Source organism: Lygodium microphyllum, chromosome 6 (assembly GCF_053477565.2).
Source record: "Lygodium microphyllum isolate KBCC chromosome 6, Lygodium_microphyllum_v1.1.10, whole genome shotgun sequence".
Classification (NCBI taxonomy): domain Eukaryota; kingdom Viridiplantae; phylum Streptophyta; class Polypodiopsida; order Schizaeales; family Lygodiaceae; genus Lygodium; species Lygodium microphyllum.
The window spans coordinates 121126338-121141225 of record NC_141140.1 but is presented as its reverse complement, the minus strand read 5'-3'; the positions used below and the strand labels follow the sequence as shown (position 1 = coordinate 121141225).

The following is a 14888-nucleotide window of genomic DNA, read 5'->3' as shown; positions in this document are numbered from 1 at the left end:
CAAGGTCTCCCTGATGGTCTACTAATTGGATTATGCTCTCTAACAATGATATACATGGTCTAGACAATAAAGCTTCAAATTTTATTGGATTTGGGTAGCATTAGCACCATATTTTGCTGCTATAATAAAATTGTAATTACATGGCTAAAGTGCTTTTAAAGGGGCTATAGGATATTTGTAGGGATTTATACATTGCTATTCATGTGTCTTGTCTATAAGGATGGATGTTATCTATCATTTGCCATCAGCAAATTGATATACGCATGAGATTTTGAGGTGTTACCTACAACTTTTGGATTATGTTCAATAGAGATTATTCATGTATCAATGTGCATACTGAGACATAATCTTAGTTTATATTGGGTTATTGTCCTAAGTGTGTGCATATGCCTTTGTATTGTCATATCTATTAGATATATCAAATGTAATGCATATTGCTTGCTATGCTGAGTGATATGAATTGAAATTAATACATCAGATATTTCTCTATTACATTTTCTATTTTCTTATATCTGTTTTTTCTTTTATTTCATCTCTCAATCTCCCTTCATCCTTCTGTCTCTTACCCGTATGGTAGACCTTCAACCCTACATGCTCTAACAACACTACCATCTTCACTCCTCCACAATGTTGTACTTGTGTAAGGGATAAAATGGCAACACAAGCAGCTACATAGGCTCCGAGACTTGGGGGGTGTGCAAATTTTCTCCCCAAGTAAAGTTGTGCACCCCTTTAGGATCATCGATGTAAGAGAGGGTTACCTCTCTTTTTTCTAACATCTCACCTAACATTTGCTTTTACTTGTGGAAATTAGACATGGCAAGTACGTGCTAGATTAATCAAACATCTATGATGTGCATGGATAGAAATAAATCTTTGATCCTTTCAATAAAATGCAAATAGAAATAGGAAAATGGATTGAAATTGAATGAAAAGGGATAGGAATTTTACTCCATTACAATCTTTTTCCCACTTACCAAATTGCATACTTTTCTCATATGACACATCAATGATCAACCAAACAAGGAGAGTCAGTTTTAGAAGGAATAAAATGATAGCAATGATTCAATGCACAACCTCAATGGGACACAAGCATTTCATGGATAGGATAGGGAACATTTAAAGCATAGCCTCAAGCAATCTTGAGTTGGTTCTATATGCTATCCAAGATGAGATTCAATCATAGACCACTCTTAATCCCTCTTTCAACAATAGGATAGGCTAAACAAGTTAATAGAAGAGTTATTTAAGAGTATGGGATTTAATGATACCACTTGTAATTGCTAAAGATAGTTGTTGAGCTCCAATTGGTCAAACCACCACTTGATCTATCACTTCTCCATAGATGCCCTTGCTATAAGTAATCAATATTGACCAATTTGCATTGATAAACGATTGAATCTTAATTGAAGGTCTTCAATAATGATAGCTAAAATAGCATCCATATCCATGATAAAAGCTTTATTATGATGAAAATAAATCAAAATTTTGAGGTGATTCCTAAATAAACTCTACTGTCCTATTTTCAAGGGAGTGTAAAATCCAAAGATCCCATCATGAATCTTCAATGTTGGCCAAGAATGAGTTGATTGAGCTCCTTCCTCATTTTTGGAAGTAGAATATATCAAAAGCCTTATGAATAGAACCATTATTAACCAAAATTTTAAAAGAAACTCATGATACCCTACTATAATGAAGTTCAAGAGAGAGAAATTCCATCCAATCTTGATGTCATGATGAAATCTTTGCTAAAACTTGAAGTCATAATGAAGAGAATGATCCCTTGAAGAAATTGGACTCAAAATCCTTTGAAATAGTCAATATTTAATCAAGATTTGAAGGAAAACTCATGTTGCCCTATCTATTGTAGCCATGGGAAAAGAAGAACAACGCTTGAATGATACAAGATAGGAGTATGGCTTGAAAAAGAACTCAAGGTAGCAACGTGGAGGAGAAGATTCTTGATGATGATTGACCTCATAATGCTTGAAGAAAGCTTCAATACTTGATCATTCTTCATCTAGGAGTGTTGGAGCATAGTGTGAATCCTTAGTAGCAAGGTATTGCTAGTTTAATATTGTCTAGGTTAGCCCAAAAAAAGTGACACAATTTGCATGAAAGGTGGAGCCTGAGTGCAAGCACACAAGTGAAAGCAAGAGCAAAGCAATAGCTATGGTAGATGGAGCAAGAGAGCGAGAGAGAGGGACACTATATGTGGAAACTCCAATAGTTACAATGTGTGACTGGCCTTCCCTTATTCAAATGTCACTAAAAGAATAAAGAATGAAATGACAATGATGGGCATCCGCCACCTTCAATGTGCAAGTGATGGTTACTATTAGTGTAATAAATACACGGGTGGTTAAAAAAGGTACATTTACCCCCAACAACCTCCTAGTTAAAGGCGAATGTGCCCCTAGTGAGGATAGAACAAGAGAAAAAAATACAAAGTACAAATGTACATAAAGTACAATAGGATGAGGAATAGACATCATCTCATCCTATGCCCACCATCTTCTGATGGAGGCAAAACATTCTATTGAGAGACTTTAAGTGAGCATATCTCTAGGATTCTTGTCACTTGAGATCTTGAAAAGCCCAACAAACTTGTCCTCTAGCACCTTTCTCATGAAGTGATAGTGCACCTCAACATGCTCTGTCTTTATGTGGAAGATCGAATTCTTGGTCAATTGAATGGCACTCATAGAATCCAAATGTAGTGTAGGAACCATGTCACTAATTCCAAGGTCTACGACCAAATAGCCTAAATAAAGAGTCTCCTTGCAAGCTTTATATGATGGTTCCATTGGCTTCGAAAGGGGCTGTGAAATTGCAGGACGTCTATTGAAAATTCTCCCAAATCACTCTTTCTTCTTCTTTCTGTCCGGAGTGTTGTTTGCTACCTAAAAACTGCGATCACGTGTCATGTGAATTTGGAAGCCCCTCTTTTTTTATGAGCTTTCCCAAAATTGGCTGAAAAGCAACTTGCTTTTTGCATGTCATCCTATTCTAGAAGTTTTCTACACCTTTTTGGGATATTGACAAGAAATAATATCCAAAATATAAAAAATAGGCTAAAATTGTCCAAAAATCTCGTATTTTTGGACCATCCATACTATAGATATTGACCCTAATGACTAATATGGCATTGACTTTCTAGATCAATAAGAAACTTGGATGATGATGCACTCCAGGATTTTTCACATTGTGTGTGCGTAGTGGCATGACAAAGCTCTTCATTTTTAGCTATAGAACGTCTAAATCCAATACCATATGCAAAAGTTATGGCCAAAATATGATAGTGCTATCAAGTTGCCATAGATGTTCGTGACTTCTACAATATGCTCTATATCCACTCAAGATGGATAAAACGGGTTCTCCTGAGCTCAATAAGTGCTTAACAAGTCTAAGTTAAGCCTTAGAAAGCTTCTCATCAATAAGCATGGAGTAAGCTAGAACAAGCTGAAAGAAGAAAAGACTCAATGCATACCGAGAGAGAAAAAAAAAAGGCTTCCATGAAACCTTGAGTTGAAGTTTTGAATCTGGATTGAAGCAAAGGATGAAGAAGCTCCTTGAATGGTTGGCTCTGATGCTAATTGAAAGGTAGAGCCCGAGTGGAAGCACACAAGTAAAAGCAAGAGCTATGGTGGTGGATGGAGCAAGAGAGCAAGAGAGAGAGACACCATATTTGGGAACTCCAATAGTCACAATGTGTGACTGGCCTTTCCTTATTCAAATGTCACTGAAAGAATAAAGAATAAAGTGATAGTAATGGGCACCCACCACCTACAATCTACAAATGTGCAATCACTATCATTGTAATGAATACACATGTAGTTAGGCATACACATTCTTACCCCCAACATTGCACTGGATTTCTTATAATCCACGTGGCCACTACTGCTTGCACTATGGTGCTTGCCTTGCTCCTGATGATCCAAGAAATCAAGCTCTGCAAGTCTCTTCAACATTAGAAGTCATGGAAGGAATATGTGAACCAAGATCAGCCATGGAGTTTGAAGGAAGCTTGAAGAAGAAAGAAGAAAGTAGGTTTTGTCGAAAAGTAACCATAATTTTAGTCTTCTCCAAGCTCTCTAAGTTTCATGTTGTCCAAAATTGGTCTCTAGAAAGGTCATGACCTACTAAAATGGCATCCCAACTGCCATTTTTTTCACAGTCTTATCATTAGTCTCCCAAAATAATTGCACTTAGGAATGGTAAAGCCTAACTAGTCATAGTTGTGATGTGACCATGCCCTATGACCAAGATCTAAATGTAGTTCCTTGTCTTCAATGACTACAACTAGATGTTGACATGAAAATGACTCTATGATAGGGTTAAAGTCTATGCTCTGATACTAACGTAAGAGAGCCAGTTTTCAGAGCCAAGAAAATACAAAGATAGACTCAAGACATTATGGAAGCCATAATCAAGATAACCATAGACAATGGTGTGATTATTAAGCTAAAGCAATACATCAAGAGGAATGGTGATGGCAACAAAGGAACTCACCCAAAGAGCAAGGTACTTACCCCTTAGCTATAGTGGGAGGTCCACACAAGAAAGTCTTAAGAACAATATTTTATTAACTGGAAAAAAGATAAAGGACATGTATTCCACACAACTTTATATACCTCTCCTTCTCTACCACTAAGTTCTATGCTTCATTACAACCTTAAGGGTACATTTTCATCATCTATCATTAATTTGTTTTTAGAAGACCTCAAAATTTTACTCAAGTTCTACAAAGGATAATTATTGAGTTATCTACATAAATGTGTGTATTTAAAATTATAATACAATGCATGTTTAGGGTAAGTAATGTGTGTGTTGGAAAAATTTCAAATGTTAAAGCAAGATCTCAAAGACATTAAATTAAGTTAATGTTATGATTCACTTTTTTTAGTTTTCTTCATTTATGTTCTTATAACTAACTATTTTCATGATTGCCAAATATGAATGTAAATTCTAATTTTACTTATTAAACTTCACATAAAAGAAGCTTGAGATAATAAGAGAGGCACTCCTTACTATATGTAGGCTAACAAAATAAGTGATGCATAAAATGCATAATTATTCTTATAGTAGCATTATAATGTGATAAGAAATAGTAAAGGACTTCTTGCATTTTGCATCAATGCACAATACAGGAAACATCAATTTTACAAGGGATACACGAATGCAACATTGTTGAAAAATACATTCTAAAGTCTAAGGATGTATTCATAGGTTATAATTGAGCCTTTGAGTTGAGTAAGGTGTTTATAGTTCTAATAAAAAATTTAACTTGACATCTTGGATCTTTGTTATAGTTAACAACTCCATCAAGTAAAGGAGGCAATTATGCTTCTCTGGATGAAGCATGGTCGACAACAAAGGGTCCATATTATGGTCCCAAATGATAATTGCGTCATTATATGCAATGTGTGTTGCTTATAGCGCGAGAACTATGTTCTTTGATTGAGTTTTTATAAACAAGGGAAGAGGCTCATAACCCTAGAGCATGTCTAATGTATTCTAGGGTTATGGAGGACATATTTGGGTAATGTCTAATATGTTATAGGGTCAATGACCATGGAAAAATAAATAAATGTAATCTTAACATCCATAAATAGAGGTACACAAATAGTACTATGTGAGAGAGAGAGAGAGAGAGAGAGAGAGAGAGAGAGAGAGAGAGAGAGAGAGAGAGAGAGAGAGAGAGAGAGAGAGTCTTCATACATTCAACATCTCACAAGTGAATGCATTATTCCATGTAGATAGACATATGTTGCTTATTATAGTGCACAAAATTTTATACTTGTTTACATGCTTTGGTGAACAATCTTAATAGGTAGCCTAATCATATTTCTGACATTTCACACATTAGATGCGAGCGCTCCTTTTTTGCATGCAAAGTATGTGATTTTTTCTTTTGTAGGGAAACATCTCCTTCCCTTTGCTTAAAAAAGTGCAAAGCCTCACAAATTTTGCAAGTCCGTGGCTAATGGCACCAGCTAATGACAAAATTTAAGACATTCTGTTTAGAGAGCCAACTAGCATGGATGAAGAGTCCGTTAAAGCATGACACATCGTAAGGGCTATTACAATCAAAGCTTATACGTGGCTCTTTAGGAACTGAAAACTATTCTAGGGGAAGTGAGTCACACCTGCAACTCTTTCCAAGGTATTACATTGATCAGATATCCTATTGTTACCGGTGGTTTGAGAGGACAGGGAGCTGGTCTGGGGGGATTATTGATACTCTACTAACGCGTGACAATACGATGCTCGTGTAAAACAGAGGTGCTGAAGCATTTGATGCACACTGAGAAAGTTGCAAATGAAATCTTGCAGAGTGAAACTGCGAGACACAGATTGTTGAAATGATTTGTAAGGCACGAAGCATATAATGTACTGCACAGAGAATGTCGCAGTGAAGTCTTGCAGAACCCCTGATACTCATAAACATAGACCTACATACCTGAAAGCTTTTGATCAACCCAATCGCTTCTCCACTCGAGGCTTTTACAATTGGGATCTTTAATCTCCTAACCCATATCACCCCACATCAGAAATTCAAGGCACATGAAGGGCAGGACCCCGTGCCTCTCTCCAGTGAGAATCTGGCATACGCAAAAGAGATGCTTAGCCCACACGAGCATCGATATCGGAAGCAATGGCTGCCGAGCTGCTTCCTGCTGCTGCCAGTGAGAACCACGTCCTCAGCATCTTACAGAAATGCAGACAGAAGAAGGATCTGCACCGTACTAGGTGGTTGCACGCTTACATGCAGCAGCACCATCTTGATACCCATGAGGTTTTCGGCAATCACTTGGTTCCTCTGTTGGTGGATTGTGGCAGCTTGTCTGCTGCTCAGCTTGTCTTTGACAAGCTTCCTGCTCGAAGCGAGCATTCCTGGAGCTCCCTTATCTCGGGTTATGTTGATTTGGGGGAACCACAAAAGGCTTTCCAGCTCTACTGGAAAATGCAAGAGGATCATGTTTACCCAAGCACTTATACATTCTCGGCCCTGCTTAGAGCTTGCACCAGATTAAAAGACCCGGTGAGAGGCCAGATAATCCATGTTGAAATTATCAAACGTGGGCTGGAAAATAACCAATTTATATGTAATACTATGGTGGATATGTATGGTAAATGTGCCTTGCATGCAGAGGCTCGGCAAGCATTCAACTCTCTTTCTGTTGCAACCCCCGTCTCATGGAATGCTCTTATTGCAGGGTATGCTGAACATGGCCTTGGCGAGGAGGCACTGAGCTGCTTTGAAGAGATGCAGGATAAGGGTGTTGCACCAAATGATGTTACATTCATTTGCAGCCTGAAAGCTTGTGCCAGCACACGAGCTGTAGGAAGATGTAATGCAAGTGGTCATACTTATGTTCCTATTACTACCCTGAAAGCGGTTGAGATAGGGTGTAGAGTACACAGTGAGATTATAAAAAGAGGATTCGAAAGAGATCTGACCATTGGCAACACTTTGCTGGATATGTACACCAAATTTAGGCTGCTAGTGGAAACCCAGATTGTCTTTGATCAGTTGCCAAATCGCAACTTTGTTTCATGGACTGTATTGATTGGAGCCTATGCCAATCATGGGCTTGGTGAGGAAGCGCTCATCCATTTCAAACAGATGCTAATGTATGGGATCCCTCCAGATGATGTCACGTTGATTTGCAGCTTGAAAGCTTGTGGCACTATAGGATCGGTAGAAAAATGCCATGAGATACATATGGAAATAATTGCAAGGGGTCTGGAAAAAAAGGTTATTGTTGGCAATACACTAGTGGACATGTATGCTAAGAGTGGTTTGCTCACAGAAGCACAAGAGCTGTTTGACAGGCTACTGGTACGAGATGTGGTTTCATGGACTGCAATTATCACAGGATATGAAGAAAATGGGCATAGTAGCAAAGCTTTGCTATGCTTTAAGCAGATGCAGGATGAGGGTGTCATTCCAGATGCTGACCATTTTGTTAGCAACTTTAGAGCTTGTGGGCGTACAAGGGACGTTGAAAGAGGGAGAGTGATACATACTGATGTCATTAAAATGGGTTTGGAAAAGGACCCTTTTGTAGGAACTACATTACTTGACATGTATGCAAGGTGTGGCTCACTTACAGAAGCTCGATATTCATTTGACAACATACAAGCTCGAACTGTTGTGTCTTGGACTGCCTTGATTGCAGGGTACATCGAGATCGGGCCATTCGATGAAGTGTGGAGCAATTTTGAACAAATGCAGGCAGAAGGCATCTCTCCGGATGCTAGTACATGGGCCTGCACCTTGAAAGCTTGTGGTATGGTAGGAGCTTTGGACAGAGGCCAAGATGTACATTCTGAAATAGTCAAGAAGGGCTTGGAAGAAGATGTTTTCTTGGGTAACTCACTAGTGGACATGTATGCCAAGTGTGGTGCACTTGCAGAAGCACGGGGACAGCTGGACCAAATTTCAGTTCAAAATATTGTTCCATGGACATCATTGATTGCAGGGTATGCAGAAAATGGTTTCAGTGACAAGGTACTGAGTTGTGCTAAATGCATGGAATCGAAGGGTGTGACCCCAGATGCTGATGTGTTTATTTGTAGCTTGAAAGCATGTGGTGTGACAGGAAATGTAGAGAGAGGCCAGGAGATCTATGCTGAAATAGTAAAAAGGGGATTGGAAAGAGAACTTTATGTGGGTGCCACTTTGGTAGATATGTATGCCAAATGTGAATCAGTAGCAGCAGCACAGGAGCTGTTTGCCCAGCTTCCAGATCGAAATATAGTCTCATGGACTGCTTTGCTTGTAGGGTATGCAGAAAATGGTTATGGTGATGAAGTTCTGAACTGTTTCAAAGAAATGCAGTTGGAAGGTGTCTCTCCAGATGCTAACATGTTTGTTTGCAGCTTGAAGGCTTGTGGCATCACAGGTGCTTTGATAGCAGGCCAACAAATACATTCTGAAATAACCAAGAGGGCAATGGAAAGTGAGTCATGTATGGGAAACATACTGGTGGATATGTATGCACATTGTGGCTATCTTATAGATGCATTGAATGTATTTGAAAATCTCTCTGTTCGAGATGCAGTCTCGTGGAATGCGCTAGTCATGGGATATTCTGAACATGGGCATTGTGATAAAGCGTTAAATTGCTTCAAGCAAATGCAGCTGTCTGGTATGTCACCAGGTGCAATCACGTTCATTGGTTGCTTAAAAGCTTGTGGTACGAAAGAAGATTCGGAATCAGGTCAAGAATTCCATAGTGAAATCATTAAAACGGGATTTGAAAAAGAAGTTTATGTAGGCAACACACTTGTAGACATGTATGCCAAGTGCCATTTACTTCTAGAGGCTCAGAATGTCTTTGACAGGCTAGCATTTCGTGATATAGTCTCATGGACTGCACTAATGACAGGGTATGCTGAAAATAGTCTTGGGAATGAAGTGTTAAAATCTTTTGAACAGATGCAATTGGAGGGCCTGTCGCCAGATGCTGATCTGTTCGTTTGCAAAGTGAAAGCATGTGGCATATTAAAGGCTTTAGACACAGGACAAGAGACAGGTGCGGAATTAACTAAGAAAGGTTTGGAAAGGGAGATGCATGTGGGAAGAGCATTTGTGGAAATGTATGCCAAATGTGGATCTCTAGCAGAAGCAAGCCAGATGTTTCACCAGCTTCCTGTTCATGAAACAGCTATATGGAATGCTCTGATTGCAAAACATCCTGAATGCGGGTTTGGTGAAGTAATATTGGAGAATTTTCTACAAATGCAGATGGAGGGTGTATCCCCAGATGCTGTGACGTGTGTTTGCAGCTTGAAAGCTTGCAGCATCATGGGAACTTTAGAGACAGGCAGGCAAATACACGATTATACTATCAAGAAAGGACTGGATAAGGATCTTCACATGGGCAACACACTAACAGACTTCTATGGCAGATGTGGCTCTGCTACAGAAGCACGGAATATCTTTGACAAGCTAGCTGTTCAAGATGTTATTTCATGGAATGCTATGATAAAAAGTTATGGTGAGTGTCATGAGGGTATCATGGCTATTCAATGCTTTGAGGACATGCAAAAGTATGGCGTGAAGCCAGATGCTGTCACATTCACATGTCTTCTTGTTGCATGCAGTCATGCCAGCTTCGTTCTTGAGGGTCAGCAGTACTTCAAAGTGATGATAGAAGTATATGGAATTGAACCTACTGTGGACCACTATACTTGCATGGTCGATCTTCTTGCAAGATCAGGAAACATATCTGATGCAGAGCAGTTTATTGAAGCTATGCAATGTCTTCCATCCAAAGAAATCCTTAGGGCTCTACTCAGTGCTTGCAAGGTATATGGCAAAGTGGATCTCGGACTTCAATGTTTTCAGCAACTTGTTGAAGTGAATCAGGAAAATGGTGCTGCATATCTGCTCATGGCAGATATCTATGCAACTGCTGGCAAGTGGAATGCTGCAAACAGAATACAGGAAATACGGGTGCATGCTGGTGCACCTAAGAAGCTGGCTTGTGCATCAATAGAGGTTAACAAGAGGTTGCACAATTTTGTTGTGAGTGACACTCAAAGCAAACACATGCCATCTGCATTAAGTACTTCAAACTCACGCTTGAAGGAGAAAGGCTATGTGCCATGTTTGGATCTGGCCTTACGTCTATCACATGGTGAGGAGATGGTCTGGTAACATGTGTAGTTTGTATTTCACTATTGAGTAAACCACCTTTGATAGGTGGGATATACAGGTCACGAAGTTGCCTTTGCTGGGCAATAAGTTGACCACCCACTTTAAAATTATTGACCCACTTGGAGGGTACTAAAGGGAAAAATAATATTTTTTAAATCATGAAGAGCTGCTAAAAGACTCTCGGTTTGGGATCAAATACATGCCATTCAGATATATCAGAATTTGGAGAAGTTCAGGAGATCCCAACAATTGGCCGATAGAGTAGAAGAAAGTGCAAAGAAAAGTAATGAAAGCAAATTAAAGGCACTGTTAAGTTTGGGACTTCCTGTATGGCTATAACACTCTGCAAGCACCCCTGGACCAGCTCCCCATGACATGGGGCCCTGCCTTCCTGCACATCTGTGTGGCCATCTGTTCTTGTGTAATTGAATCTCTTGCTGCCATCATTTGGAGTTTCTAGTGATACTGGCTACCTTGCTGCCACCACCCTTCTTTGCTGCTCATTTGCTTTGCTCTGTTGTTTTATCCATGTGCTGGCTCAAGAACCATGGCTTTATCAGAATCTCCAGCAACAGGTGGCTGTAACAAATCGAAAGTGGCAAAGTTTCAAATCCTTTTTGTGATTCTCTAAGCTTTCTTCCAATAGTTCAACAGCACAGTGGCAAAGTTTTCAATCACTCGTGTGATTCTCTTTGCTTTCAATCCAACAGTCCAACAGCAGCAAAGATCTCCACAGGCCTGAGTGACCAATACAAAGGAGTCTAGCTCTGGAAATTAGGTGTGGCAAAATTTCTAGCTATGGAAACCAGCCACAAAGCATATGATGGGCAGGGTTGCAGGTCCCTTGATTGTGCCAAAGCTCCCATATCAATGCAAGGATCTATACTTGTAAGAGTACTGCTGACCTAGAGTAGTCGACAATTGCTACTGAAAAGACCAGTCTCTCATGTGGAGAGTCAAGACTTAGAATTGGCTGAAGAAACACAGCTAAAATCCAGTGGATCAAAGAGTTCACTCAATGCAAGGATGTACTTCTGTGAGTAAGCCATCTGAGAGAAGTATCAGTATCAAGGTTGGCTTTTCACCGTGAAATTGCTCTTATTCTTATCATGGGTAATATGGATTGAAGACTTGATCAAGGACAACTGTCCTTGGGAGATGGGAGAGGATGTGTGAAGAAAATTGCTAGGGTTTGCACTGAGGAAACACAAAGTGTACGACTACGACAGAAACACAAAGAGAGAGACATAGACACAGAAAGCAAAACTCAAACCCTAAATGCAAAACTCAGAAACTCAAACACAGAAACTCAAACACAAACAGAAGAAGGGAAAGAAGAACACAACTCTGAAGTGAATGAATACTGTAAATGAATGTAAGAGTGTACAAATACTCAAGGGCAGAGCAATGTGTAGGAGAGTGATGTTCACCAGAGATGGATCCCAAGTCTGTGATCACCAGTTAGAGTGTGTAGTCTGCAAAACGATAATTCCAGAAGGGCTTGGAGTACCAAATGCAAGTGAAGTTGTGGAAATGGAAGGCGGCCCCTAGATGAGTGTAAAGGCAAACTTTGGATGTCGCTTGGATGAGGAGCACCAGCACTTGTGGCCTGGAGGAAGAGACACCAAACACAAGCAGTTGGAGTTGATGAAGATGTTGGCGATGGCTGGAAGATGCCAAACACAGCTTGGAGGAAAGCGCCAGGGCACTGCAATGGCGGATGGAGAGGTGGCAGCAGTCTCGAAGGTTGGATAGCCACGTAGAGGTAGATTGATGGTTGAAATTTGCACTCCAGTGTGAAACTTGCACAGATGGGAATGAGGCTGAATGGGGTCAGCCTGTCTATTTATAGATGTTGAAGGGTGCCCCAAAGAATTAGGGTTTTTGGGGGACCATTGAAACTCTCTCGGACCGCTCCCCTTTTTAGGATTTTTCATTAATCAAGTGTGTTTTGGGGTTGTTTTAAGAACGCTAATCAGCTGAGAAGCGTGTTTTAGCTCAACAGGATGCAGGGAGGATCTGATAGGATGAGGAGAAGAGAGGCCTTTGTATGGACCTGGGACTTGGGACACTTTCTTTAACATCATTCCTCAGATGGTCTGGCATTATAGCCCACCAGATTGGTTGTTGACACAACCATTGCAAGGCACAGACAAGCCAAGGTAGTGCAAGAAAGGCCACGTGGTGCACCCACAGCAATGCAAAAATGCTAGTAGCAAGGCGCTAGAGTACAAGCCAATAGGTAGGTGAGGATGATGGGGGGGTAGCAGTGCTGGCTAAGTGGAAGAAAGTAGGTGGATCTGTGACTCTTCTGCAGGTTCTAAATCTCCATATGTGAGCATTTTTACCCTTTTCTTCCTTTCCATGAAGAAAAGCCTATTAATAACACCTCCGAGAAAATCCTTTTGAGGTAAAGTACAAAGTACATGGAATTTTGAAGAGAGTGTCTATGGACATGACTCAATTTCCCACAAGAAAAGTAGTAGCATGTGGAAGTGCCCCATTTAAGACGAAAGAGTAGTGGATGCATATTTGGACGATTCAAATGCAGGCAACTGGGCCTTTTACAATATGTATCTATAACATGCACACGTGATTGTGGTTTGTGACCCTCATAGCGAGGGGAACCAGAACAATATCAACATGCACATGCAAAGGAGAGTGAGGCTAAAGCCAGTGCTCCTCAAAGGCATTATCATGCAATTGATATATCTCTTGGGCAAGGAGAGAGAGGACTATAACATACAAAAGGATCCGCTAACAAGAAAGGCCAATATTTCCTTTGCTCAGCTCATGAAACTTTGTCCCAAGATAAGGAGTGGAAGAGATTATTGAACCCTAAGACAACGGAAAAGTAGATAGAAATAGTGATGATACTTAGTGTGGAGAAATTGCTGTCTAATTGTGAATGCCCATTACAAGGACAAGGATATTGGAGAGGCCTATATAGATCGAAGATCACGAGTATGTGTGATTACACAAGCTTGTGTAGAGAAATTTGGGATCCAAACGATTGAAGGATTGGATTTCCATTTAAGGTTAGCCAATCATGGTTGAATAAAATGACTAGGGATCATACATGACCTAGAAGTCAAGGTGTATGATATACCTATGAAGATTAATTGCCACATGTGATGCCAGCTAGATTTGGAACTCTTCCTTTAATCTTAAGAAGACCATAGTTTAGAAAGGCAAAAGCTATACAAGATAACATCCTATGAAGATTAATTGCCACATGTGATGCCAACTAGACTAGGGACTCTTTCTTTAATCTAAGACACTCTTTCTTTAATCTAAGACCATGGTTTAGAAAGGTAGAAGCTATACAAGACTAGGGGAAAGGCACCGTTACAATCTATGATCGATGATGCTCACCTAGAAAATTTGATATGGCTACAACGAAACTAATAGAAGATGTCAATAGTGAGGAAGACGAGAGCGAGGAAGAGGAAGATGACAAATTTGAAATCGAATTAGATTTTAGCCAAGAAGTCTCTTACCTTACATTTGGAATAGAAAGAGAGAAAGATTCTAGTGCATCTATGATTGGTGATAAAGGATTGCTCAAACACCCTTGTAGATCTATTGGTGTGGTTGAGTCTCACAAATTTGATGATAAATACTTAGAGGATGTAAATACTTAGAGAGAACCCTAGCACAAGGTGAATTTGAGAGTGAAAGTGCAAGGTGAATTTCGTTATAGATTTGAGGAGTTTAAGAGCCATTGAAACCGTGTTAAAGACCAAGAGAGTTTTGAGTAATGGTGGATCAAAGGAACAATGAAGGGGAGCGGGCTTAAAGCATAATGGCCCCTTTTGAGAAGAGCTACATAAGAGGCATAAACACTATAAGAAGGATATTGTAAATCTTGTTAATGAAACCCTAGGGAACTTGGGATTAAAAGAGTCAAAAAGAGAGGAAATGTACTTTAGGATGTTGCATTTCAAGAGTAATTCTATTATGAATGTATTCAAGAGGTAGTCTCTCACTGTCCAAGCAAGAGAAGAATATGCAAATGCAAGAAGTGTTTACTCTTGTGATAAAGTTGAGAATAATGAAAAATTGATGGGTCTTTCTATGAGTAGTGATTTAGAGTTCAAGGTTGATTTGACTCAAGTTAAAGTTGTTGATTGTGTTGAAACTAGGTTTGAGATGGTAAAGAGCAAGTCTTGCATGGCATGATGGATCAATGTATGGTAGATAGTGAAAGTGTGGT

General features: G+C 39.8%; 1 protein-coding gene across 2 annotated transcripts; it reads left to right on the top strand.

The window, feature by feature from the left end:
* The first annotated feature begins 6110 nt into the window (after positions 1–6110).
* LOC148035046 (putative pentatricopeptide repeat-containing protein At3g01580) lies at positions 6111–10798 on the top strand. Of its 2 annotated transcripts, XM_087679942.1 has the most exons (2): positions 6913–7045; positions 7221–10798. In XM_087679942.1, exon 2 carries the CDS (start codon positions 7271–7273, stop codon positions 10670–10672), a length of 3402 nt encoding a protein of 1133 aa, XP_087536068.1. In that variant the 5' UTR covers positions 6913–7045; positions 7221–7270; the 3' UTR covers positions 10673–10798. The 2 variants fall into 2 exon arrangements, with proteins under 2 accessions (XP_087536067.1, XP_087536068.1); XM_087679941.1 differs by having other exon boundaries at positions 6111–10798.
* Positions 10799–14888: the final 4090 nt, after the last annotated feature.